Genomic DNA, 27,430 nt, shown 5'->3' with positions numbered 1-27,430 from the left:
ATGAAGAGCCGGGAGGTGGAGGGTGTGAGCAGGGGCCGACTGACCATCTCCATGCAAACATACCCTTCATTCCTCCATTCCCTGTTGGGATGCTTTGGGAGAAAAAACAACTGTGCCTTCATCTTTAAGTTTGGTTTGGAGCGATGATGATCATTTCTGGTCACCATGTAAAGTGTTTTCAAATTTAAAAAGTAGTGTTTAACCTGAGTTTTGTGCGAAGTAAAAAGTTACCATTGTTCCTTAAATGTCCGCAAACATGAGAAACAACCGAAACACAAAGTTTTGACAACATATCTGCATTGGATCAGTTTGCAAATAGTTATCTGGAAAAGACTCTTATCTGAAAAGTCTGAAAGGGGGAAACCAGAAATCCTGCAACAAAGAATTTCTGTTAAAAAGAGACCGAAACACTGCATGAGGTCAGATGTTGTGGAAAAGGCCGTTATTGGCTTTCTTGTCCAAAGTTAGATGAGATGGTCAATACCACTCTCATGTTCGTCAAATGTGAAGTTAAAACAGCAGCTGTAGCACAGTCCGAATATTTCAAATTGACCGAATTGTCCAAATGTTAAAAGATGCACCTTTGCATCAACAATTCACACGCAAACTGTTTCCAGAGATTTATAAACTTGAGCTTGTGATAAATATTCAAGCTCGTAGTGAACTCCCTGAACCTCAACTTGTGTCTTTTAGGTTTCCGTGTGGTACAGAGATAAAACAAACCAGATATAACATTTATTAGAACAATCTAGAGCGTTCGAGTGCCACAACATTTTACTAATTAAAAAGGAAGTTTAGATTTTACGATTATTGCAAAAATATAAAACTCAAGTTGTGTAAAACATGTACATGAAAAGTTTTGCTTGCAGTTTTACATAAAGCCAAATATATGATTCTATACCGCGCTCCACTATTCTGCAAAACCAGTTCATAATAAATTAAGCTGCATTTCAAGCATAATAACACCATAATAACACGTCCACTGGCCGTAATTGGACAGTAATATGTGTACGGAATTTTTTTACAACAGAAGTATTAATAAACAGTAAGAACTCCAGCTTTCGCTACTGTTGATATATACGGAGCAGCCATCTTGGATTTTGAAGTCGAGGGTAGTGAGGATTCCTCCGACCTTCCGAGTCGAAATTCCGACTTGTTCCAGTTGCAACTTCGGTTGTTCCGAGCTCCGAGGTATAACAGAGCGCGGCACTAGTAGGCTAGCTGTAGCATCATCTTTACCCTACAGACACGAGGGGGGGTGCTGAGCTTCTCATGATCAAATATTTCCCAAAAATGTCAAACTGTTTTTCGGGCTCCTTAGTTAAACAAGTCCATTCCGTTAAATACAAATATTATCTCGGCATAATATATCGAGTGTTTTTATTCACCTGAACGTGCCACAAAGAAAATTCACTTCATCGTGACTCCCTGCAGCAGCATGAAGTTTCCCTTGTGACGAGCCTGCGATGTTAATGAGGCCGAGCGTGGTGACATCGGTTTGTGGTGTCTCCTCGGCCCATGTGACAGTCTGGGAGCTTCTGTACCGTAGCTGCTGTTGCCGCTGTGCTAATGACCTGTTTAAACCAGTGTCAATGTTAATGCTGCTGCAACAATACATGTCCAGATAAGACAAATGCAAATGCTGGAGTAAAGGTCCAATCGACTGGTCGTCGGCCGTCAGGGCCCCGGCCCCCCCGGGGTTGTCGGTTGTGTGTCAATTGTTTGGCATCGTAGTGGGAAGTGCATTTACTCAAACGCTGTACTCAGGTGCAACTTTGACGTACTTGTACTTAACCATGAATATTTCTGTCTTATTTAGTTTGTAACTTATTCTCAAATACATAACGGGAATGATTTTGTGACAATGAGGTCAAATGGGAGTTATATTCCCTTTTAAGATTTTGCAGCAAAGATATATGATCAGTTTATGATATATGAAGATTTGTACTTATTTTTTAGATATACTAATATTATAAAATACATATATAATGATGATAATTACTAGTTTTATGCTTCTTACATGTTAATGCATCAATAAAGATATTATAGATAGTATCATAACTCTGTCATGAGACATTCTGATGTGTAATTAGTACTTTGTTTGACACTTAATGTACATTTTCTTACTTTTATGGGTCGAACTTTGTTTGTTGGATGAGGCAGCAGAAGGTTTGTTGGTGCTTTTTCTTTGTGATTCTATAAACCAACTCAAGTGATATTTTGACTGTGTAAGAGGTCCCTATCTTTAAATAACATAGATTATCTAAGAATAATTTACGTCTTTTTTATTTTGTTTTAGTTTTACAGTCACATTATTGACTAAATGCAGTTTCACGGGTTTTCTTTGTTAACTCTTTTGATTTGTCACAAATATCTGCAGCCTCTGCTTTTCACAACTTCAACATCTTTCTGAGAACAGAGTTTTCACCAGCAATGTGTGTGTCTGTGTGTGTGTCTGTGTGTGTGAAAAAAATCCTCCTTCTCTTGTAGCTACACCCTCCACCCACAACTGTAAATGAAGGGTTTACAAATAGTGCAACTTGTTGAGTAATGAGCTGCAGGGAGGAATCATTTATGAACATAGCAGCACAACTAACTTCCTGCAGATAGACACACGCACAGACACACACGCACACGCACACGCACACGCACACACACACACACACACACACCCACGCCCCCCCCCCACACTGTTTGCTGAGACAGATAAGCATGGTCCTAATAGACGGTAGTTATAAACTGTAATAGCAAGCGCTGACAGAAGATTAAAAGGTTGATAACACATGCATCACATCTTTAAAGAACTACACCAGTTATATATTTAGGGTTTTTGTAGCTTACAGACAGCCTTTGCTATGCATTAATTTGTATTTCAAGAGTTGGCAGACACTTGAAACTTGCTCGAGTGCTGTGTTGTGCTTTGTGCGATGTAAGTTTGATACCAGTTAAAGCTTGGCTGATGGGCACCATCATATATTCATCAAGCAAGTCTCAAGAGTCGGTCAGTTGAATTTCATTTGGTACATTAAGTACAGAAATAGCATGTTTTTTGTGATGCAGTTTCTCGTACAATGAAAAAATAAAATAAAATCCTACTTCTGTATTTGGAGAGTGGTTTGTGTGGTTTTCTGTTTGCGTGTCCGGCTTCTCCTCCAAAACCCATCCTCCGTACCCCCTCCCATCTTTACCCAAATCTTCAGGGGACAGCATTTGCATATGATCTTTGTCATCTGCGTTTCTGGCTGTGTTGAATTGAACACCTTCACTCTAACCTGAAGTATAGAAAAACATGCAAAACCATTTAATCACAATGAAAATTTGTACGATTTTGAACTCGCCTGTTTAACCCGACAGTTAACACATGAAAAGATGTCATAACATGAGGTGAGATTGTTCCTCCCATTTCCAGATAGGAGCTTTTTCCTGATAAGCATTCACGCGCTGAGTCGATGGAGATCTGCCATTGTGTTTCATGTCTGTTTGTCAGACTAAAAGTAATGGAAGCACCTAATGTGACATTAGTGCCGTTTTTAATCGTTGAATCTTGTGAATCTTCTTCGTCAACTCTGTGTTTGTTGGTGTGAGCTTGTGTAAAAAAGGAAACCAGTTGTCCGTGGGGAGTCAGTGTAGGTTTGGTGGGAACAAGGTGTCGGGAGGTTCGAGGGAGGTTTTATTCGGGGTGAGTCTGTGTCTCCCTCTCTCTCTCGCTCCCCTTTTGTCTCTTCTTTTCAGATGTGGGGTGTGGAGCCCGGAGTCACGGGCCCGTGCTCATACCTCTGCAGGGAAGTTCATTAAACCTTATTTACATTTGTGATGCCAATCACACAGATACTTCAACCAAACAAAGACTGAACAGTGGCGAACGTTGGTGATTCCAGAAGTCAGAGATCAGAACACCCCCCTGCTCACAACAGCCGGTTTGATAAAAGTGATTACGAATGTGAAAACAGTGTTGTTGTGGTAAAATGGGTGCTGCCTAAGGATTTATCAGATTATTACTTACCCATAACTGTACATGCAGCGCTGGGAATCCAGTCAGGAGAGTGCATGAAAACCCTGGACTGCAGAGACTTGTAGAACCACAAACAAACACAAACATCCCATAAACCTCAGGCAAAACACTGAGGCATTTTACTGTCTTTGTGAACTGGACGGTCTCAGCTGTCTGGTTGAACTGGTTAAAGGTGTGTGACTATTGGTCAGCAAATACTGTTTGTTCATTATGTTAGTGCTAATAGAGAGGCCTGGAGGTGACACACATAGCCACAGAGAATTGCTTTAACCATTTGCTTTACATAATTTAATGAATTGCAGAATGAATCCAGAATGTATGATCCAAAAATGGCTAAAAGAGTAATGGAGTCCAAACTGCAGGGACCGAATAACTCATGGGATTTAATAACTGAACGGTAATTCCCTGCAGTTTATAACATCACTTCGTCGTAGGAAAATATGTGTGATTATTTAAAAATGGTTCCTAAAACTTAGAATTGCAGATTTACTCTGGCTTCATGAGGTCGTTGTCTTTATCCTGAGCTCATGTTGCTTTTACGCCTTATAAAGACAAGCGAATTTAGCCTGATCTCAGAAAGTAAAGGAGAAGAGTGTGTGAGCTGCTGAGATGAGGACGAAGAGAAACTACTTAAAGGAAATATTCACTGAACATGATTTCTTTCCTCTGAGTCACTTTGTGTGGGAGGCGAATGAGCTTGGCAGCCATTACCGGTATGTGGGCACACGCTCAGATCACAACGTGCGCCATCATCATGTCTCAAAGATGTGAGACACTGAGACGGTTTTGTTTTTACTTAAATACAAGATCAGCTACTTATTTCACAATAACATAAGCAGTCCACTGTCCAAATTTTCTATAATTTCATACTCCACTATATTTATCTGACAGCAGGAGTTGAAATGTGTTCTAGATTAAATTACCTCGCAGTGCATAGAAGTGCAGCTGAAATGATTTTTCTTTGACTTAAATTATAGTAACTTTAATATTTTTACAATCAAAACAGATGAGGAAATAATCAGTGGATTCATTTGTACAGACAATAATCATTATTTGAACTACATAGCTTCACCTCAACCAACCACATCAGTAAAATGCTGTAGCCACGTGTAAACACGTATTTTACTCTATTGAGAGCTTTGGCTTTTGATTCATAGGTAATATTTTGCTGATCATACACATATTTTCAATGCAGGATTTGTTCTTGTAATGGAGTATTTATTTACATTTTGGTCATAGTACTTTTACTTCTAATTGTACTTTACTTGAAGTAAAGGATCTGATATTTCTACCATCACTGCAGTGAATTCAGTTCAGTTTAATTCAGAATAATTTATTTGTCCCTCATTTGAGGTGAGGTTATGAACAAAATACAAACAGATGATTCATTTGCATGCATAGAAAGCTCCATACTGCCCCTGATGTGTCAGCCAAGTTCAAATTCACCTCGAAACAGCCTCATTTCCACCATGTTCTTTAAATCCTAAATGTCCTCTGACGTCCTCCTAGTTACTGCTGATCTTTTAGGCTAAAAACATGGTGTACATGACACTGTTTGGAGGTGAATTTGAACGTCAGGGCTTAGGGACACTTGGATGACACCACAGGAGCAGTCTGGAGCCATTTATATGTTGTTGTTTTTTTTACATGTGAAGAAGTGGTCTCCATTTACAGCCTCCACGGTGGGTGACAATGAGTACAGTTTCATTTTTGGCTGACCCCTATCCCTTTAATAAATGACCAAATGAACAGTGTCTTCTGTCTGTAGGTTTGGATTCATGCTGCAAACGAGGAAGGGATCTCTCTCTCTCAGCCAAGTCAACTTTCGATTCTGTTCTTTAGAGTGAGAGAAGTGTGTGAGAAGCCGGGTTCAGTAACCCGGTGGTGCGGTCGTGGTTCGCGGTCGAGGGGGACGAGAACAAAAGACGGAACATTTGACGGATTGTGTCACATCCTCCTTCTTCGCGATGACAACAACGGCGTGAGAAGTTGTCCCGCGCCCCGATTGGTCGTCGCGATGCTACACGGGCGCTGATTGGCCCAGGGGTTGCCGCTCCGGAGTTTCATTTTGAACATAAATACCAGCAGCATCCGGGAGCGCTGTTCCCAGAAACCAGCGGCTGTCAGAGAGGGAGGCCGCCGAGCTGCTGCTGCTGCTGCTATGTGGGCTCGATGATCCTGCAGGACCCGCTTTAGAGAGTTCACCTCCAGAACCGCACACACACACACACACACACACACGGTCGCGTCCGGCCGCTTCTCGGGCTCCGTCGCCCTTTTCAGATGTTTCCCGGAGCTAGCTAGCTGGTTAGCTTCCTGGTTAGCTGGGAGAGTTGCACCGTCCTGCTTTTGCTTTTATTGGAAATTCAAACTCAATCCCCCCCCCCCCCCTCCACGACCGCTGGATCTACACCCGCTGGACGTCCAACCATGGAGTCGGCGAATCTCCTCGACCAGGCCAGCCCCGGTAATACCGTTTTGAAAAGTAGGCCCGACGCGATCCCCGGCCTTTCCTCGCTCTCGACGCCGCACTGCAGGACCCTGTTCTCCCCCGGGCCCGCGGCGGTGCTGTCCCCCGTCACCAACCTGGCTCTGGACATGGACAACCTAGCTGTACTCGGAAGGTATTGTGTGTTTGTGTTTGTTTGTGTTGTTTCTTGTGCTCCAGCCCTGGGTCGGTGCTCACGCCATTGTTTTTCCTGTTTTGTCCCCCCCCCCTCCACTCAGCCTCTGTGATACCCCGAAGAGGAGAAAGCACGCACCCCTTGAAAAGGTTCCCTCCTTCGCCTCTGACGTCTCATCTGATGCCGGTGAGCAACCACGCAAACCCATTGTCTGTGCTAATTGATGTCATCACAAGTGACGCCTTCGGGCCCAATGTACCACTGATTCACAGTCATGCATTTTAAGGATAACTTAAGATGTGCTCATGAGATATGGACTGTTACTCATGGTTGATTTCAGGGATTAGTTTCTTGTAATTCCTCACACACACACACACACACGTCTTACATTAGTCTGTTCCCTATTTCACATTGTGACTATTAACTCTTAACTTTAGGTTTCAGCCTGTTTGTGAAAAACAAGCAACATTACCTTTTAGGGCTTTAGGACCCAGCGTTGGAGATCTTTAACAATTATTTTTTTTAATATTGATTGATAAAGTAAAAACCATTGTCCCTTGCAGATCTAATTATTTTAATGCGCAGCTACATTCATATCACACACTTAACACCTGTTTTAAACTGGAAAACGGTGCAGGTTTCACCAGCCATGGGTCTAATCCACCAGTATTTTTTTTTTTTTTGGGAGCCGGTATCGATCTCTGACCCCAGTCTTTCTCTTCAGGCCTCGGCATGGATCCCCCGAGCCCCATGGACGCTCTTGAAGTGGAGGACACGTAAGTTGCACTGTCCCCATCACGTCTGTTGCAATCAATCAGCCCGTGAGCTGTGCCCCTCAGATTATCAACCCCCCCCCCCCACCTCCACCCTGGGCTTGGGCTCATCTGAGCCAAGCACCAATTTCTAATTTGTAGGATTATTGTTTTTACCATTGGCTTTAAAACGGGAGGTTCACAGATTTTTACTAAGCAGATTAGCCAATAACTTTCTTTGTTTTTAAAGTTAAGTGAAAAGAACCTGTGGGCTGGAATGTTACAGTTTACAACACTTTTTATTCTCACTGAAAACATTTAGTGTGTTAGATTCCTATAGGGAAAGTTCCCCATTTTCTGGAGCTCATCAAAAGGACAAGGGGACATAGCATTGTTATCTTTACCAGCTCAGCTGCCTTATCTTGGGTGGCCCTTGTCTAAATTCTGAGCTGACTGAGTTTCTGCAGACATCTGCCGCCGTCTGATGTGCGAGTTCCTTTACAGCAGCATTTGGTCCCCAAGACCTCATTCACCCCCTCTACAGCTGTTTGGTTGCTAGGAGGTTTCCTGGTTGGGGGGAGACATGGCCTGCGCTTGGGTTTAATGATGGCCCATCCCCTCTGGGTTTTGGCACACTCTTCCTATGCACTGTTATTTCAATAGTAAAGAGGGGGCAGGAGTTTTTTTTCTGCATCAGGGCTATTGAAACGAGGGCACCCCCCGAGAACAACTGCCCTCCCTCCTTCTGCTCTGCATTGAATGGGACACGCTCCCCCTCGACAAACAAAGGACCTTTGCAGGAAAGGGGCTGGCGGCATTGGCTCCAGCAGGCATATGGTAGATTAGCTGATCTCGGCATCCCTTCCCCTCCTGAGCTGAACACTGAGCTCTGCACTCAAACTTATTTAGCATACAGGTGGGCATCACTCCAGTGCAAAGACCACCTCTTGCTTCTGTGCACTCGCCCATCTAATCCAACCGTTCCTCTTGGATTCTCAATAGAGCCACAGGTTCTTTGTAGTTAATGGGCAGACAGTGTCTGGACTGGCAATTAAGGCTTTCCAGCCTCTTTCCAAAGTGGGTTTTATTACAAACACCAGTTACTTTTCTTACTTGCGCAGCTCTATCTTGAAACATTTCAACCATTTACCTACCAATTCTGAATGGTTTCTCTTTTTTCCCCGTTACAGATTTGAATGGGCAATTCAACAGTCGAGCAGAGTTGTCAACGAGTAAGTTGCTTTCCAGTCAATATTCCCGAAATCATTAACTGGTGTTTGGCTGTAACAGTTCCCCTTGTTTGAGTGACATTGCTCTCCATGGACTATTTTACAACACCAACCTAAAATGTTTATTGGTTTTTTTATTTGTACTGAATGCTTCTTCTTTCTATCAATTACAGGAGGATACCAATTCGAAGAATCAACTCATTGCCAGTAAGCAGACTTGTGATATTTGCCTTTGGATTTCAATTTCTCACTGATGTTCCGGGTTGTATGATTCTGTCAGATTGTTGCCTGTTCGGTTATCAAGCATCCAGATCACTTTAAATTGAATCTCCAAATTTACCTTCAGAACTGTTACAGATTGATGATTCAGTACACAAGAGTAAAGAGAATGGAGGACCATGCATAAGTGAAAGTTAAAAAATATCAAGCTGGGTCTGGGAACAAGATTTAGTTTTCAACTCTATTAGTGCTAATCGTCCTCCAGTGTCCAACCTCAGCAGAGCAGCATTTTTTACCAAGTCTCTCTTTTCCTTCCCTCTCAGCTCCAGCTCCTGGGTTTCAGTCCATCTCTAAAGGGACAGGACACAGATTCTCACCGCTATGGAATATTCGGACAACAACCCTCGCAAATAAATGCTGCCACCTCGTCCTGTCAACACGACAACAAAGAAAACATGCCGGAGGTCAGTGGTGGTGTTTGCTTTTGATGGTACACATTAACGAGAAGGTGTTTTAAAAAATTTATTAACTTACTGTTAAACTCACAATATCCTGGTTAGACACAGAAGTTTAATATATAACTCAATGCTCAGGAAGCTGATCTGTTGCCATGGTGAACAAATTGCTTCATTTGGCTTTTGGTTGATGTTTGGTTTTAGTTTAGTTGAAACGAACGTTCACTCCACTACAGGACATCACCTGCAGAAACATGTTGTGTAGCAAATAGATATTGACCTATGGAAGTGTTTAATTATAGAGTAGTTGTTGGCAAAGCTTCCTGGAAAGTGTTGAGCATTAAGCTTTTTGTTAATGGGTTTCCAGGAGGGCTTTGAATTCAAGAAACCAACCAAACCAGTGTCGCGGTGTCGAATGCGCTCCTTTAACGGGGGACAGTCTAAGGACGCATTCGCTCGCCGCCCCAGCTCTGCACCAGCGCTCATGGTATGCCAACACCTGAAAGGTTGTTATCCATCTTTGGCCACCGGGTTTAAAACCTGCTTCTAGAAATACTAAAACTCCCCCCCCCCCTACTTTGTCCAGTTTTCCTCACCTCCTCCAGTCCAGCAGCTGGACTTCTTTGACTCCAGCCCCGTGTTCCAGAGAGGCTCCTCTGCCAGCTCTCTAAACGAAGATGATGATGACGGATTTTTTGGCATTCTGGAGGACAACATGGAGGTGAGACCCTGTAACTTTACAAATAACTGAATTCATTCTTATAGTTTTACTTTAAGAACCACATGATTTCTCATTTATAACCTGTATAAAATTCGTATAATCTTGTCTTTGCAATATTTTTCTGACATCTCTTTCGCCTACAGAACGACTCTGGGATGCCGATGGGAATGGCCAGCCTGCTCACTGCCCCACTGGTTTCTGACAGTACAGGAGAAGACTCTGTAAGTCGACGCACTGACACAAGTTCTCTGTATATTTATCTGAGGAGAATTCCAGGAGCAAAGCAGTGTCACTTCAGCAGCATCAAACATGCCATTTATTTCTAAAATAGAAGCAACAGTTATGGCAGGATTGTCTTTATGTGTTGTGCCCACTTTCATATCGCATCAATCTAAAAGCTGAAAATGTCATTTGTCTCCTTTAGCCTGTGATTCGCTGCCGGCCGCGGAGCTTGTTTCGCTCGCCCTCCATGCCCAGTCCGCTTTCCCGGCCCTGTGCCAAGCGCCCCGACTGCCCCGGAGACGATATCACGCCGGTCAGGGTGAAACGACGACGCAGCGTGGCAGGAACACAAGTCACCACCCTGGAGCAAAACCCAGAATCCCCACGAATGGTGAGTCATCACTGCCCTTTTACACTCGCATGAAGGCAGCAGGACACTAATTCTACTAATCAGCGAGTAGAAATGATAGAATACCGTCTTCGTAGATTTATAACAAAAGCACAATTTGCATCTTAAAAACCATTGGCCGTCTCTTGCCTTCTCTGTGGCAGTGAAAAAATGATTTCTTCTGAGACTATTGTCCCTGGCTTTTTTTAAAGGAGGTTTCAAATTACCAAATTTCTCGTCAACTGTCTTCCTAAGTCTCTTCCTCGTCTCCTTCCAGGGCTGCTCGTTGTTCCAGAGATCCAAATCCTTCTGTCAGACCGACATCGAGAAGCTGCTGGACAGTGAGGACAGCTCTAATGAGCTGATAGGAGATTTCACCAAGGTGAGGAAGACTGAAGAATCTCCAACTGTTTTCTTAACACTGACTTTAATTATGTGAAACGAGCCTGTCTCATCCTATTTCCTTCTTTAGCCTTTTGTATTACCCACAGTGGAAGGCAAACATCAAGACCTCAAGTACATTACCCCAGAGATGGTGAGTAGATGATCTTGGCTGCTCTTTGCCCTGATAACAAATTCTCAGTGTTTTACTGCGTGTGATTTCACATATAAACAAATTAATGTTTCCTCTGGTCTTCAGATGGTGTCCGCTCTGACTGGCCAGTTTAACCATCTAGTTGAGCGAGTGATTGTCATCGACTGCCGCTACCCCTACGAGTTTGAGGGAGGACACATCCAGGTGAGTCTACATATGCTTGCACGTGCCATTTACTGTATATAAAAGAGTCAAATAGAGCAACAACAAAATGTTCCCATTAAAAATAAATGATCGAGCGCGTATACAAAATGATTGCCGTTAAGACCTGGTGGGCAAGTAATGAACTAATTCTTCCCTGCTATTGAATGTCTCATTTGTAGGAACTTCATTTGACCGGGTATAAAAGTTGAGAAAGGACTCCACATCGACTGTAATAAATTGAGTGTTGGTTTTCGTCTGTGTCAGGGAGCGCTGAACCTGCACCAGGAGGAGCATGTGGAGGATTTCCTCCTCAAGGCCCCAATCATCCCGTCCTCCCCGGAGAAACGAGTCGTCATCGTCTTCCACTGCGAGTTCTCGTCGGAGCGAGGCCCTCGAATGTGCCGCTTCGTGAGGGAGCGAGACCGCGCCATGAACGAATACCCCAATCTCCACTACCCCGAGCTCTACATCCTCAAAGGCGGATACAAGGAGTTCTTCCCTCATTTTCAAGTGAGCTTATCTTTTGAGGTTCCACTTGGGCTTTTGGCTACTGTGACATAACATGCACACATCCTGTTTAGCTGAAAACATGAGACTGCAGCGTTGTAGCACGACTGGAATACCTGGTGTTCATTAACCATAGTTCATTATCTCCCTAAGCACAGCTGAACTACTGCTGATGTTGGGATTCAGCTGTTATTTCTGCATTTCCCACAGAATTAATTCAATCTAAGGTGATAACAGAGGTGCACGTGCACAAAGGTCCCTCTTAGATTCTGAGTGACACAGACTGAAGGGAAGTGAAAAGTTACTTTACTTATTGTCCATATCCAAAATACAATTTTCAGTATTTCTTTAAAACGTAGAACAACCAGCCACAAGAGGTGTAACTTTAAAGCTTGTTTTAGATCCTTCCTAGATCTTTTCGAATGTCTCAATGTACGTTAACAAAGAGGCTAGTAAGTGGACAGGATTTTTCTCGTTGGATGAACATCCCTTTCACACGTTGATGGACGAAGTCCTCGCTGGCTGTTCTGCTCTCTGAACCCGTCTCATTATCTTCCTCTGCAGTTGCAATGTGAACCTCAGTCATACCGGCCCATGCACCACGAGGACTTCAAGGAAGACCTGAGGAAGTTTCGCCTGAAGAGTCGCACCTGGGCCGGGGAGCGCAGCAAGAGAGACATGTACAGCCGACTGAAGAAGCTGTGAGCGCCTCCCGAACTGCCTCAAACACTCGGCCACCCCCACCCCCCCACCTGAATGGACTGCAAAATGCAAATTTCTCTCAGAGCCTGAGGTCTTGCCCCACCCACACGGACATAATGTTTCTGGACTCGCACCAACAAAACTGGGATTTTAAGTCTCAATAATGTCATTTAACTATCACAAATTGTTATTTATGCAAATTTTAAGAGGTAAAGACGTGAAATGATGAACCTTGTGCCTGAAGGTGTCGAGGTGCAGTGCAGATTTGATTAAGATCTGAAGCACTGATCTTTTAAAAACAAAACACTTGGACCTACTGCCAGTTTTACCTTTTGCATGATCACTGCCAGCGTGCTGAACAACGACCAAACCATTCTGCCAAATCTCACGTGTGTCTTTCAGTCTCCTCACTGGGTTTTATGTTTTACTTTTTCTGCCTTCTTCATTTCCACCTTATTTTAGCACTTGAATCAAAAACCTAAAATGGTGAGGTGCTTTTTTGATACTGCTTTTTTAAATATAATTTTTTAATGAATTTTCTTTGACCCCCACCCCCCATTTAGACATTGGTTGAAAGCACGACTCTCTCGCCAGACATCACATAATGTGTATTTCAACTTTCACGACAATTTGTAAAAGTAAGATTCATGCAGAGTGGTTTTCTTCCTGATTGTTTGCAATATTTGTTTTTTTTTTATTTTCTCAGTCAGAAGAAACCAAAGCAAACCAGCTTCCTGTTAACTTTGCAGTGAGATTTTTTTTTTTTTTTTTTTTCCAATGCTGCAGGTCAGCAAGTGTGAGGATTTTTAATCTTGAAAACACCATTTTGTTTAGCTTTGAATCCCTTTAATGTAAAGAGATGTCTTCCCCTCTGCAGAGCGAATGATGTCAGTTTGATATGAACCGGGTGGTTGGACTGTTTTGGTTCAGGCTCGTGGGGGAGCCGCTGAAATAAAGACCCAATGTGCGTTCAAAGAGGATGTCCTGTATGTTGTGTTTGTAACCATCAAGGGGTTTTGTGCTGTGGAGGTTTTCTTAGGTAGGACTGGGTACAGATACTTGAAGGATGATTGTATGGTGTAACACTTTAGCCACCAGACATTTTGAATGTTGTCCATTTTACAGCCGATGGTGTAAAAACGTGTATTTTGAGAAAAAAGCTAAACCTAAATATGAAAATCTTATACTGGCGAATCTTATATATGATGCTATCTGATCAAAGTAAATAATCTTCCAGTAAACTTTTAGGACTCAAAAGTTTGGTACTAGGCGACACCAATGAATTTAAATGACACTAATTATTCTGTTTTCATACCCAGCCCTATTCCTTGATTCAGCTTTATGCCAGAGGCTGACAGTTTATTTAGTGAACTATATAGATATAACAAACTTGTGAACATTCTCTTGATCTTGGTTCTCAAATGTGAGGATTTGTCACTTTTCTCTGTTGGTTCAACAAATTTGAGCAATTTAAACATTCAAACGTGTGATTTTTGTCACTTTGGGATCTGAAGGCATGTCTTTCCTGACACTTTATAAATGAATAATCGTTAGAAACTAACTGGAAGATGAGATCCTAATGAAGATAATCATACTTTTTAGTCCACAATTAAACCAAACCTTTCTGTTTTATGACAGTTGAGTGTGAAGCTGATAACAGGCCTCTGATGTTGGACTCAGACAAAGCAAACGTAATTTTCCACATTTGAAATCTAAGAATAGAACACGTGCCGTTTTGTTTGGTCTCTGGCTCTGTGCAGTGGGGACACAGGATTTTTTCCTGCACACACACAGCACTTCCTGTGATTTCAAATTCTCCCGCTGCAGCCGATGATGGGAGTTTCTCATCTGCTGCAGCAGCACGTGACCCCACACACACACACATTCCTGTGTGCTGAGGGAGTGGCTCTGGGGAGGCAGCGCCTGGCAAGTCCTGACAGGAGGGTAAAAGTTCTGTTGCAGGAGGGAAAACAATCCGTGTGCTGTAAACACGTGACTGAGCTGATAGAGGTTTAAAAAAGCACAGCTCCCGCCCCCTGTTCCCTCCTGGCATTTGACCAAAGTTTAAAATCCGGCAGTTTCCCAGCGACCATGTGGCTCTGGGAAAGAGAGGACGAGTCTTTGTCTGAAGACTAAGTTCCTGCCAACAGTTTCCAGCCGAGAGTCTGTTGGTCGTCTTGTGAACACAATTAACTGAAAGATTATATCCTAAGAATCGAACACAGCCGGGACATTTTTGTCTCAGCGATCTTTACGTGAACTTCTGCCCTTCTCGTTGTCAAGCTGCCGGCTTTCGTCTGAACAGGACGGAGAACCGAGCAGCTGCTGGGATTCGAGGAGCCTCACACTTTTAAATGAGGCCGACACAATGTAGCAGCCTTTCAATACAAGCTTCCTTTTTCCATTTCAACAGTCGGATTTCAAATGTAGATGAGTCTTCTGCAGATCCCCCCCCCCCCCCCCCCCCAAAAGAAAAGAAAACACAAACTCATTCAATTAGGAGCCGGAGATTCAAGTATTCAAGCCAATATAAAGGAAACACCAGAAAAGATGCTAGAGCGACTAGACAATTAATTTTGAGTTCGGCGAGATGCTTGTGCTCAAAGTTAACCCCAACCCCCTTCGATATGAAATCATTTGAAAACATTTTGACATCAGCACAAGATGGCGACATGCACATCTTGGATATTTTTGGCTTCAGTTGTGGATAGTGTGATGAAGTGGAGACATTTCACCCATCTTGATATACAGTCTTTGATATGGACACATAGCAGGTAACAGGGTCATGGTTTACTTTAATTAATTCCCCTTAAGAAGCATTTGTGATCAGTATATAAACACTTTATAACACTATATCATTAGCAGGTATTTGCGTATATTGATATAATTGTTAACAATTACAACTACTGTGAGCAGCCGTAGGCACAAAATAATTAGGTATTTTATAATGAACAGTTTTTAGGCGTATAGAATATACATAGGAGAAATTAGAATTTTGGACAATTCACATTGATAAACACTAAATATTTCATGACATCTACATTGCAGGCTGCTAAAAATCATATTAACATGTTTGTATACTGATACAAGAAAGAAATAAAATAAAAAAGTAAAGATAAGATATGTATATGGGATCGTATTGCTGATCTACTGAATTAAATTACATTGAAGTCCTGTGATGGTTTGCAACTTTGTCCATTGTGTTACTTTCTAAAACCAGAGAATTCACCCTGATGCAACATGATGGGAAAACCTCCATCTCTTTACGTGATCACAGCCAAGAAAACCTGGCAGAGCTGCTTTCAAACCTCCGACCACCACGCCCTTCATGTGTCACCATCTCTCCTTTGTGCATCCACCTCCTCGCCCCAGCCTGTCGTGATTGACACCCCCTCTCCCCGGGGTCCTGCAGGCGGCTCTGAGCAGAGAAAAAGCTCCAGCCTGGGTGTCACCTGTAAACCCGCTGTTTGCTGTGACCTGTTGACACTGACGACAAACTGACAAGTCAGCCTGTAAAACAAGGTGCTAACAAGCAGGCGAGGCTGGTGCACCACACTGCGGTTTCAGGGGATGGGTGTGGGACGTGGTGCATTTAACTTCCTGTTTTTGTGCTTTTGAGGATCAGAAACTTGTGATCTAGATTGTTTCTTCTTCTCAGCTTGTGTTTTTGCTCTCTGCACGTCCTCCCTGCAAACAGAGGATGTTTTCATTTCCCCCAACAGACAAAAACATAGTTCGGCGGCCTGCCGCGTGTTGTCGCTAGTTTCCTTTATTTCAAACTGGCGGGCCTCGCCGTCATCGGCCCACGCTATTGGCTGATCGCTCTTCACTCAAATCCTGTTGTTGTTCTTGTTCAGCTACTTCTGCAGAAAGAACTCATGACTCATATTTCAAAATCACTGCGACTGCTGCGCTGAACCTCCACTGGAAACTCAGGGAAATCAGGCTTCACTTTCACAATGAATTGTTGCACAGCTTTGTGGCTAATTATTACCTGCAGCGACCCGGCCTCATTCGGTCCTTTAGAAGTGAAGAGTGATGGCTGTAAACCATACAGTCTGGGTAATCATTACACACAGGGCGGGTGTTGCAGAAACAATGCTCAACATGTATTCTGAGGAAATGACTCAAGGCTGAACACTGGGGGAGGTTTCCCCCAATCCTGGAAACGCTGTACAACAATCTGGCTTTTAAAAAAAACATGCATTCAATCTAGTTTAACTTTGTCTTGACCCTACAATCCTTTACAGACACAGGATTAGTGGAAAGTTACTTCTACTCAAGTACAGTACATGTACATGTACAAATCTGAGGTACTTGTACTTCAGGATTTGAGTTTCCTTGTTCCAGACCAGCAAGATCTCTGTCTGTATGTCTGTGGAACGCACGTCTCGCAAACTGTTCATCTTATCGGCTTCACACTTGGCTTGTGTGTAGTTAATGGCCCAGAGAAGTGTTTTAGAATTTGGTGCAATTTGGACATGCGATATGTTAATATTAATGAAATGAAGATGGCAGTCAGCGCTTTGTAGCAGTCACAGGAGGACGGGGTTGAACATTTATTCTGCACCAGAGACTGTTTAAAAAAACCTCGGCACACAACATCCAGCACAAAAACAATCAAAAAGTCACAGAACATTGTAGAGCTGTTTATTCTGGAATAGCAATCAGGCAGGTTTACAACAGGCACCGCACTAGTACTTCTCAAGAAGGAACAATCTCTCTCAGGAATGTTTTTTTGGACATTCATTGAAAATATTATCGTCCAGATTTGGATTTTGAGAGGACAAAACTCCACATAAAAGCTGGTGGTCACACCGACCTCATTGCTGAGGCCAGTGTTCCCACTGATATGCAGTTATTACCCCATTCTCTCTCCCCATATAAAGGCGAAGAGTTCAGATTAAAAATATCATAACTAGAGTAACTGAGAACAAACTGAACTTCAAAAAAGCAGCAAATAAATCATCTTTACCCGCATAACTTTGTAATTTCTTATAAATGTAACGACATCGCTGCTGACGGCGGTGCTTCTTGAGGTGCTTCTTCAAAGACTGCACTAGGACCTCCTCCAGACCTGCATCCTGCAGTGGCCAGGCAGCCGCCATCACGTCTGTCCCACACTGTCCCTTCTTGAGGTCCGTCACCACAGCATCAGGCACTTTTTCCATGATGTAGGCTCCCGGAGTAATGTTGAGCCCCTCCATTGTCTTGTTAGTTACTCGTATGATGTACTGGTCCCATTGCTGGGAGTCGTCTGTTTTAATCACCACTCCACACTCCGTCAGGACCTTCTGTGTCAGGAGGGCAACAAGGTCCTGGGTTGTCCTGGTGTCATCGGTCTGGGACGTGTCGCTAGTCGTTGAGTTTCGCATCAGTTTTGCGTATAGAGAACTCTTGCTCTCTCTCAAACCTGATGCTTGGGAATACGACTTGCTGCTTTCTTCTTCTGCTCAGTTTAATGGCGGGCGGGTGTCAAGGTGCACTACAGCCATCCGCTGCTTTGTGAAGGCTTGAAGAATCTAAAAGTTGCTGTGACTGTGCTTTGGATGCTTTGATCCAAAGGACAGCTTATGACTTTGTGCCCTTTAAACATTTCCCAAGATATGTGTTTATTTTTTTGCTTTTCTAGTTTTTTGTGTGTGGCACATTTCAACATTTCAACATGGCATATATGTTGTGTATGAAACACAGCATATAAAATGCATCACGACAATGAAGCATTTATAGCATACCTTTAATGTTCCTTTAATGTTGGATGCAATCAGTGAAATAAGAAAGTTATTTCTTTTGTCAGTGATGCACCTCGACGTTGTTTGCCACCCACCAATAAACCAAACAGATGAAGTATTTTACTTTGAAATCTCACAGAGTTAATGGCTCCATCAGCTCCTCAGATCCTGTCCCTGTGTCAGCAAGTCTGTGAGGGACGGAGGGCGAGGAGGTCAACACGATGGGGGAGCAAATGTTGACAGAGCACAGTCAGAGTTTCCCTCCATCACTGCAGTCTGATCACACACACACACACACACACACACACACACACACACACACACACACACACACACACACACACACAGAGAGCAGGTCCTCTCGGGGGAACAGAAGTGTGACCAGCGGCAGCAGCAGCTGTTGGATTAGCAGCTGCCTCTGTTTGTCTGCTGAGAGTCAGAAACTCTGCAGCTGCCTCCTGTCGCTCGGTCCACTTCATCCACACTTACCCTGTTTTTAATCCTCTTTGTTCTTTGACTCCTTCACTTGAGGTTGATGTGACTTAGATTAAAAAAAAATTACAAATCAAATTACACATAAAATATAATAAACCTCAACCCCAAAACAATAATGCCACAGCTTTGAGGTAAGAGTAAATGGGAGTTTGTTCAATCCCTCACATTTATTTTGAAATAACAAAGATATCAGGCTGAATTCTGGTGACATGATGTATAAGACCTGAAGGGTAGTTCCTCTTGATTTAATCAGTTTAGTCAGTTAATACCAACAAGTCGATATAGTGTGTGTAGTAGAAACTTTCTGCTGCATGTTCCTGTTCCTATGATTCATTGAATTCATTTATGTTTGTTGATTGTTATTCCAACAACATCAAAACGTGGGCTATAATGTCTGTTTTTCATATTTGTTTTGACATTTCAAAGATTAAATGATCATTCAGCTCAGCAAGAAAATAATCAGCAGATTTATCAATAATTAAAAAAAGAAATCTCTATTTGCAGGCCCACACTTTATTTTTACAAAATGCCTCTTTATTTTTTACATTTACGTAAAATACAAGTATTTAAATGTCACTTTTGATATTTAGATCTATAGAAGGCAACAGTTGTTTTTATTCCAAATAAATAACGTATCTACAGCAACTAATAATATAATATAATATAATATAATATAATATAATGAGCCAGCGCCATCTGCTGGTGTATAAAAGGCAAAACAACGGCAGCCCACGGTGATCAGCTGACCAACGCGGAAGTGAACTCAGTAGAAATAAACAGAGAACCGTGTATTCGGTCTTTTCACTTCTTCGTCACCATGGTCCGATGCTTCCTGATCCACACCGTGTGTCCGCTCTCCGCGCTCTCTGCCGGGGACAGCAGGCTGCTCTACTGCCGCCTCTTCGCTCCGGAGGACGGACTCCTCACCGAGCAGCTCCGGGAGCTCAGCCCGGAGGAGAGGCGCCTCCTGCGGGGGGAGAAGGCCGCGGTGGTGGCGAGGTGAGCCGCTGCATGAGCTAGTTAGTCAGGTAGTTAGTCAGTGAGTTAGTCAGTGAGTTAGTTAGTTAGGTAGTCAGGTAGTTAGTCAGTGAGTTAGTTAGACAGGTAGTTAGTTAGTTAGTTAGTTAGATGGTTGGTTAGTTAGTTAGTCAGTTAGTTAGATGGTTGGTTAGTTAGTTAGTCTGTTAATGAGTTAGTTAGTATGTTAGCTGGGGGTGGGTTAGTTAATGGGTGAGTTAGTTGGTCAGTCTGTTAGGTAGTTAGTTAACGAATTAGTTGGTTAGTTGGCATGTTAATTAGTTGGTTAATTAGTTGGTGAGTTAGTTAGTTAGTTAGTCTGTTAGTGAGTGAGTTAGTTAGTTAGTCTGTCTGTTAGTGCATGTGTTAGTTAGTCTGTTAGTCGGGGATGGGTTAGTTGGTGAGTGGTTGATTTAGTTAGTCTGTTAGCCATTGGGTGATTTAGTTAGTCTGTTAGTGAGTTAATGAGTTAGTTAGTATGTTAGCTGGGGGTGGGTAAGTTATTTAGTGAGTTTGTTGGTTATATAGTTAGTTAGTCTGTTGGTGAGTGAGTTAGTTAGTTAGTCTGTCTGTTAGTGCATGTGTTAGTTAGTCTGTTAGTCGGGGATGGGTTAGTTGGTGAGTGGTTGATTTAGTTAGTCTGTTAGCCAGTGGGTGATTTAGTTAGTCTGTTAGTGAGTTAATGAGTTAGTATGTTAGCTGGGGGTGGGTAAGTTAATTAGTGAGTTAGTTGGTTATATAGTTAGTTAGTCTGTTAGTGAGTGAGTTAGTTATTTAGTTGATTATATAGTTAGTTGGTTAGTTAGTTAGTATATATGACACTGCCAACAGGTTGAGATCAGCAGGATTATCTTCTACATGATTGTTTCCATACTCATGTAAATCTGCTCCAATTAAAACTGAGACTTAAGTTAAATTGATTTATTTCACAAAGTGTTGAAGCTCAAAGAAACAGAAACCATGGAACTGTCTGAATCCCGTGTGTCGGCCTGCAGCTCTACAGACGTGGCTGAAGCTGAATCAACAGTGTGAACACAAACTAAACATGATAATATATGAATGTACAATTTAAAACCGTCCTTTAATCCCTGAAACGCAGATTCTGCATTTCTCTCGTGGTGTTAAAGACATTTAGTGACGTTTATCTTGAGGGACCTTTACCTCGTCTCAACAGAAGTCTGATCTGTTAACCAGGATACCTACAGGTTAGGAATTATGGGATAGCCTTCAAGATGTTGCCACTAATGAATCAGACATCTTACTCTGCTTCAGCCACATGGCTTCGGGAGAAAACACATCACAGACAATATTAAAAGTATGAGAAGAAGCCTTGAGTCACACATTTCACAGGCAGGTCAAACACGTGAGGTCGAACATTCACATTTCTCACATTTATGCCTGTTTAATATTTCATCCTGGCTTCTACAGCACCTCAGCATAAAGAAATCTGTGTCAGAGGAATTAGGTGTAAACACGTCGACCTGACCAATGGAAAAACAGCTGAAGACACGTTCACATGTTCTATTGATGCTAAACTTATAGTTTCAATAGACAAACTTTATAGATACTTTGCACATTTCATCTTTCACGCCGGTCAGCTGAGTGTTTACACTGGATTTTAAAGAGATAAGATATGGATTGATAGATAATCAGGGGGACTTAGTTCAAACCTGGTTAAAACCTATTTATTTCTGCCTTTTTAGTTGTGAATACAGTAATGGTTTAAGCCCGTATCTCATTCTCATGCAGCCTATGTTTTATATGTGTTACCTCACAACTGAGGTTTTTAAACCTGAGATCCTCGGTGTTGTTTCACTGACAGTGGATCAGCACGAGTCTCCTCCACACGCTGTTTTCAATCCATCAAATCTGACGGACAATGACCAGACGTCACTGAGTTTGTGCTGAGGTCATTAGGTTCTGGAACAGAAACAAGTGCATTTATATTTATATTTGACCTAAAAACAATTATGTTAAATGCTTTAGTTCAAGTTCTATATATTAGATTGTGTTTTCTTTTTTTTAATAATACATAATCTAATCTAAGAAGGTTAGGTTCTTATTTCAAACATGTTTAAGATAAAAATGAAAATATCAATATTTACAAATAAGAAAAAGGTGAACAAGTGAACTAACTAAATAAACCATCTCCCAAAAGGAGTTTGAAGAAGTGACGTCACAGATAAATGAGCCGAGCGATGAAGATCAACATCTTTCCTCTGCATGTCGTGTGTTAGTTGCATGTCGTTTCCTTTTTTCAGAAAATCCCAAACGTGTTGCAATTTCGAAGAAGCTCTGAAAACCTCAGCTCTTGATTGTGAAAGAACAACAGCAGCACGGTCGTGATGCAATGCCGCCACTCGTCTGTCTGCTTCCTGCTGATCTTCTGAGGCTGCACAATGTGAAGTGCATCAGATGGACCGGCGGAGCTTGTCAATCTTCTCTGCAGTCGTCTCGTTTGTGTTCAGGGACGGAGGGGGCCTTCGGCGTTTTGTGCGGCTCTCTTTCCTCCCACATGACAAACGGTAACTGCTCGTTATCGCGGTGAAAAGACAATGCTCGGTCTCCGAGCGGCGGAAGAGAATGACGACACCTGTCGTGCTGCTTCGTGTCGAGTGACGACGACAATTTGATTTGCGTATATTTACCTTCACAAAGGAGGTGTTGTTTTCCATTCGTTTGTTTGGGATCATGCAAAAACTACAGAACAGATTTCCACAAAGCTTGAGACGGGGATCCAGGAATTCTTTTAGCACTTTTTATAACTGATATTTTTTGCTTTTATGGGACATTTTCAAGCTTTTCCCAGGAAATAATTAACGGATGCACTCTACTAAGTGACATTCTACTTCATGTATGAACAAACTATTAATACATGAGGGAAACAAATGATTTTACAGTTGTTCTCATTTCAGCTGGTCTAATAAGGCCTGAACCGCTTCATTACATTTCATTTAGCTGACGCTTTTATCCAAAGAGACTTACAATAAGCTTCAATGATTAGATAGTTAACAGAAAACTGTCTCATCATATTAATTGTTTAGGTGATCAAGTAAAGTCAGTAGTTACAGTTTGTTTTATTTCAGCCTTTGTAATATTTTGATGGTTCCTCTGTCTTTCCTTTTGAGTTGTATGTTGGTTCCCTAATTTGAATGAAAATGCTGTTATGGTGATTTGTGAAGGAAATAATGGTTATTATGACAAAAGCAGCCTGAGGGCATCAGCCGATGTGTCGCTCTCCTCTGACTCAGGCAGGTGAGGAGCGCTGTGTCTCTGTCCCGGGAGGCCTCGGGGCGGCCGCCGGTGGAGGCGTTGCCCGGTGAGGAGGCCCTGGCCCTGCAGGACGCCAGCAGCGGAGTGGTGCGTCTGAGAGCCGGGGACCCTTTCTCTGAGGATATGAGCGCTCTGTGGCTGGGTGTCCAGAGTCTGGGCTTCACGCTGGTTTGCGAGCCCCACGAGAACCTGCTGCTGGCCGAGGGAACCCTCCGCAACCTGACCCGGCACTGCCTGGAGCACCTGCACATGCTGGGGCCGGGGAGCGAGGTGAGGACACTGTCCAACACTTTTCATGTTGTTAGAGGTGGCACCAAAGGGTTAAAGGAGGTTTTTCAAACCTTTAAATAACATTTAACCTTTTTAAAATACACTGTCCCACCTGTGGTTGTGCTTTGGAACTTGGTCGTGCTGCTTCAGTCGTGTTTTTTGTCTGTACCAGACTCAGTCCTCACACAACCTTGACAAATCATACTTTGTTTGAAAGCTCCTGATTCTGTCTGTGCAAAGAAAGATAGTCTGAAAAAATAAGCAAAATTTCTACCATGTTTGTGCCTCTTCGGTACATTTTAAAAGATCCGTCTCTGGGTTAAAACCTCAGGAAGACAGTCCAGATAATGTTTTCTTCAATGACCCCACAGTATTTGCAGCACGGCCTCTTCACAGGCCTCATTGGGCTGAGATCAGTTCACTTAAACACTTCACCTCCGCAGAAACATGGCTGCGGAGCTCTGCCGGCCTCATTCCCAACTGTAGCAACTCATTACATGTTATGGAATCCGCAGTAAAAAGCACAAGGCAACCGTAATGACACAAGATCGCAGCCGAACAGATTTTCATTACCATCTGTAACTAACAGCGATGATTACTGAGTCCGCATGGGGTCGTCACTAACGGCAACTCTCCCTCCAGGTCCTGCTGAGGAGCAACCGCATCGACGCCCTGCTCAGCCGCCTCCTTCCCCACGGCCAGCTCCTCTTCCTCAACCACCGCTTCGCCCAGAGTCTGGAGAAGGACGTCGCAGCCTACATGGCCAAGTGAACCCGGGACCCATCGAGGCACCGTCCACCTGACTTCCAGTGTGAGCTGCGTTACCGCGAGCTGCGTCTGCCAGCTCTCAAACAAACAAGTCGACTCTTGTTTACCTCCGGTGACATTTCTGCGGCGGTGGAAGAAGCACGGACGACTGGCAGCTGCTGTTTCAGATTACACGAGGTGGTAAACACACAGAGTGGTAAATATTTCCCCCTCAGCCACTCGCAGCTCACTCCTGACTGTTTACTGTGTGGGAGGCTTCAGTTCAAATCCTGTTTGTCAAATTGAGGAGTGGAAAGGAGAATGTGGCAGATTAAAGAGTGCGGCTGAAGAGGCCAGTTAAGATCTACTCGCCTGCATCAAAGACCGCCATTTATCTAATTCCCCGCACTTCAAATGTCAACGCGTGACCTTGGATAACCAAGACTTCACCTGTTCTTTTCGACAGTTCTCCGAGTATAAAAGCATCTGAGAGTGCTCTATCGGCGAGTCGTGACTTCCAGCCGAGCAGAGCTGTTCCAGGAGAGTGGGAGGAAACCGGAGCCAAACCGCCGAAACGGAGCAAAGAAACAAATCAAAGCCAAACCAGTTTAACGTCATTTTTGAACCAAATATGTCAGAATTCCTGAGACACCGAGGACAAAGGAAAAAAGACGGGAGATGACATGAAATATTTAAAAAAAAACACAATGGATGAATGAGGACATGTTGGCACGAAGAACAAACATGGAAACATTCAGACAACAAATAACAAATCTATTCCCATATCTGAACATCTGTTGTACCTCTGACAGCGTCTCTCCCCCCCCCCCCTCCCTCCTGCTCCCATTAAATTCTCTTAAACCCTCAGTTTCTGTGTTGGCAACCAAATCCAAAACTAAACGTGTGGTATTCAAGGAGAGGAAATCTGTCTAGATGCCAGGATCAGTTGCTTTGATTGTTTCCTCTTTTTTTTTTTTTTTTTTTTTTTTCTGTATTAAAGAATTGAACTCATTTCTAGTATTACCCAGGGCGTACTCTGTGAAACTCGAGCACACAGGACGTGTTTTCCAAAAACAAGGCTCAGGGGGATTGAAGATTAAAGTGATGAATCACACAAAAAGGATTTAGAGGTTGTGTTGCTCCCATGGGGTAAAACAACAAAACAACACAACATCAGCCGGATAAAAACATCTGCAAACTGAAAAACAAGTGAATCAGGTGAATAGGTTCTACTGTAAGACCAGCAGAGGGCGACACTGATCCTATTATAAAGTGTTTGTGTGTGTGTGTGATTTTTTTAAAAAACTTGTATAACAAATAAAATATAATTCTTGATTTATTGCACAGTGGTAGGTATAATTACCTTTGTTGCAGTGGCCTTCAGAAGTAACCTGGCTGCAGAAATAACATTTTAAAGGTTTTAGCAAGAGTACAAGAAAATCGCAATGAATCCTTCTCCAGAAATAATTTAATTTTGATAGTTAATTAATCTTAAGAAAGCCCAGAACGTAAAGATGATGATTTTTTTTTTAATGAAGGGAAATCTTAATGTTGCAGGATACGGTGATGTCATGTTCCTGCAGCTGTGTGGCAGCAGTCTGGTGTCGACCCACATACCTGTAAGAATCCTAATGACGTGATTTATATTCACAGATTCTACATTTTCAACGAGTGAGAAGTAGATTTTAACTGGGTAAGTTAAATATTTTATTTAACTTACAGCCTCCTGACCTCTCCATGCACATGCAGCCCTCAAAACAAACGTCTGCATTCAAGGTTCAGTGTGTAGGATTTAGTGACATCTAGTGGTGAAGTGTCAGGTTGCAGCTGAACACCGCTCACCTCACACCCCCCCCCTCCCCTTCCAAACATGACAGAGAACTTGTGGAAACCTTCCGTCGTCATAGAAACTCAAAAGGTTTAGTTTGTCCAGTCGGGGCTACCGTAAAAAAACATGGCCGCTCCTGATGTCAATATAAAGTATGTAAATCATAAACGGCCCAATAGAGAAAAGAAAACAATTCGTACAATTTAGTGAAAACATCACAAGGATTGTTTTGTTCTCAATCTCTGCTAATAGATCCCCTTTCACCTAAATCTCACACACTGAGCCTTTAAACTAATCTCCATATATTTAAATCTATGAGCCTCGAACAAACAACGTCTCCCCAGTAATTGTTTGATTTGTATTTGTGTCATTAGCTAACAAATTACCACAAAACTCCACGATGAGACGCGACATTGGGCCAAGAAAGATATTAACATCGTGAGATAGGGCCGGTTTTTAAATTTTCCCTGGTATCTCAGGGAGTAATTAATGGATCTTGATGGGAAAAAATCTGGTATATTTAGGGGACTGATATCTATTGACTGGGTGTGAATCTGGATCTAGTGGATTTAAAAAGTGGTTTCACAAGTGGTCTAGGCCTTTTTGGCGAATAGGGCTACGAACATGCAACTACCCCAGTTTGTAGCTGAGATCGTGGATTCAATCAGAAATTAACAGATTATATGTGTTGATAAAAAGATTAAGAACTATGTCAAACGGGACCGGTTCTTTGTAGAGTTTAAGGCGACTGTTCGACAGGTGGATTCATAATCTTAAACGTTCGTAAACCTTCTCAACAAACTGCAGCATCAGGACCGACAGGCCTGTGTTTTCCCCACTAGGGGACAGTATGCAGTCAGGCAGGGGGGGGGGGAGCTGCAGTGTCGGCTGCTGCTGCTGCTGATAAGAGACAAATAGTGACACCAGAGCAGAAATCCACCCCGGTTACAAAATCTCCAATGCTGCTGCTCTGAGACAATTTACACTGAGCTGGTAGACATCAAACACACAGCGCTGACACTGTTTCCATGTGTGTGTGTGAAAATAGATTGTAATTACATCTAATTAGTGATGTGCAGGCACAGGAAGTTGATCCTTGCCTGCAAACAGCTGTTTGATAAAATGCATGACTTGGTGTCAAGTGGAGATTAAAGTTACAGAGTCTGCTGCAGAGTTTCCCGTACGTTTGCTCCTCTATCTCCTGTGATGGGCTCTGGTCGATTCCACAGCACAGTTCGCTTTGTATTATCAGTAACGTCGCGTTGTTCACATGCACATGAGGGGATCAGCAAAAGGGGGAAATCAGGTGTTATGAAATCACACGTCTGGAAGACACAGCGATGCTACAAAATGAGCATATTTAACCGTCTTCCCTTCGAACAGAGGCCACATGCGGGGTTAAAGGTAAAAGATTAAATGGATCATGGTGACGACGAGGTTCTCGACTAAGTGCTGCTGCAAACCACAGAACGTGCAAGTTCTTATTCCAGCCTGCAGA

At 42.9% G+C, this 27,430-nt stretch overlaps 2 protein-coding genes across 2 annotated transcripts; both read left to right on the top strand.

The window, feature by feature from the left end:
* Nucleotides 1-6,116: 6,116 nt before the first annotated feature.
* Nucleotides 6,117-13,550, top strand: cdc25b (cell division cycle 25B). Its single transcript, XM_034575512.1, has 15 exons — nucleotides 6,117-6,636; nucleotides 6,740-6,822; nucleotides 7,361-7,412; nucleotides 8,579-8,620; nucleotides 8,791-8,824; nucleotides 9,160-9,300; nucleotides 9,659-9,778; nucleotides 9,878-10,012; nucleotides 10,156-10,233; nucleotides 10,437-10,625; nucleotides 10,900-11,004; nucleotides 11,095-11,157; nucleotides 11,263-11,361; nucleotides 11,626-11,871; nucleotides 12,433-13,550. The coding sequence occupies exons 1-15, from the start codon at nucleotides 6,443-6,445 to the stop codon at nucleotides 12,571-12,573; spliced, it is 1,722 nt and encodes a 573-aa protein (XP_034431403.1). The 5' UTR covers nucleotides 6,117-6,442; the 3' UTR covers nucleotides 12,574-13,550.
* A 5,988-nt stretch (nucleotides 13,551-19,538) lies between these two features.
* Nucleotides 19,539-24,169, top strand: ap5s1 (adaptor related protein complex 5 subunit sigma 1). Its single transcript, XM_034576932.1, has 3 exons — nucleotides 19,539-19,796; nucleotides 23,066-23,357; nucleotides 24,000-24,169. Exons 1-3 carry the CDS (start codon nucleotides 19,615-19,617, stop codon nucleotides 24,126-24,128), a joined length of 603 nt encoding a protein of 200 aa, XP_034432823.1. The 5' UTR covers nucleotides 19,539-19,614; the 3' UTR covers nucleotides 24,129-24,169.
* The last annotated feature ends 3,261 nt before the right edge of the window (nucleotides 24,170-27,430 follow it).

The sequence above is a fragment of the Hippoglossus hippoglossus genome, chromosome 22, assembly GCF_009819705.1.
Source record: "Hippoglossus hippoglossus isolate fHipHip1 chromosome 22, fHipHip1.pri, whole genome shotgun sequence".
Classification (NCBI taxonomy): Eukaryota; Metazoa; Chordata; class Actinopteri; order Pleuronectiformes; family Pleuronectidae; genus Hippoglossus; species Hippoglossus hippoglossus.
The sequence above is the reverse complement of the archived record's forward strand: the minus strand, read 5'-3'. Positions and strand labels throughout refer to the sequence as shown.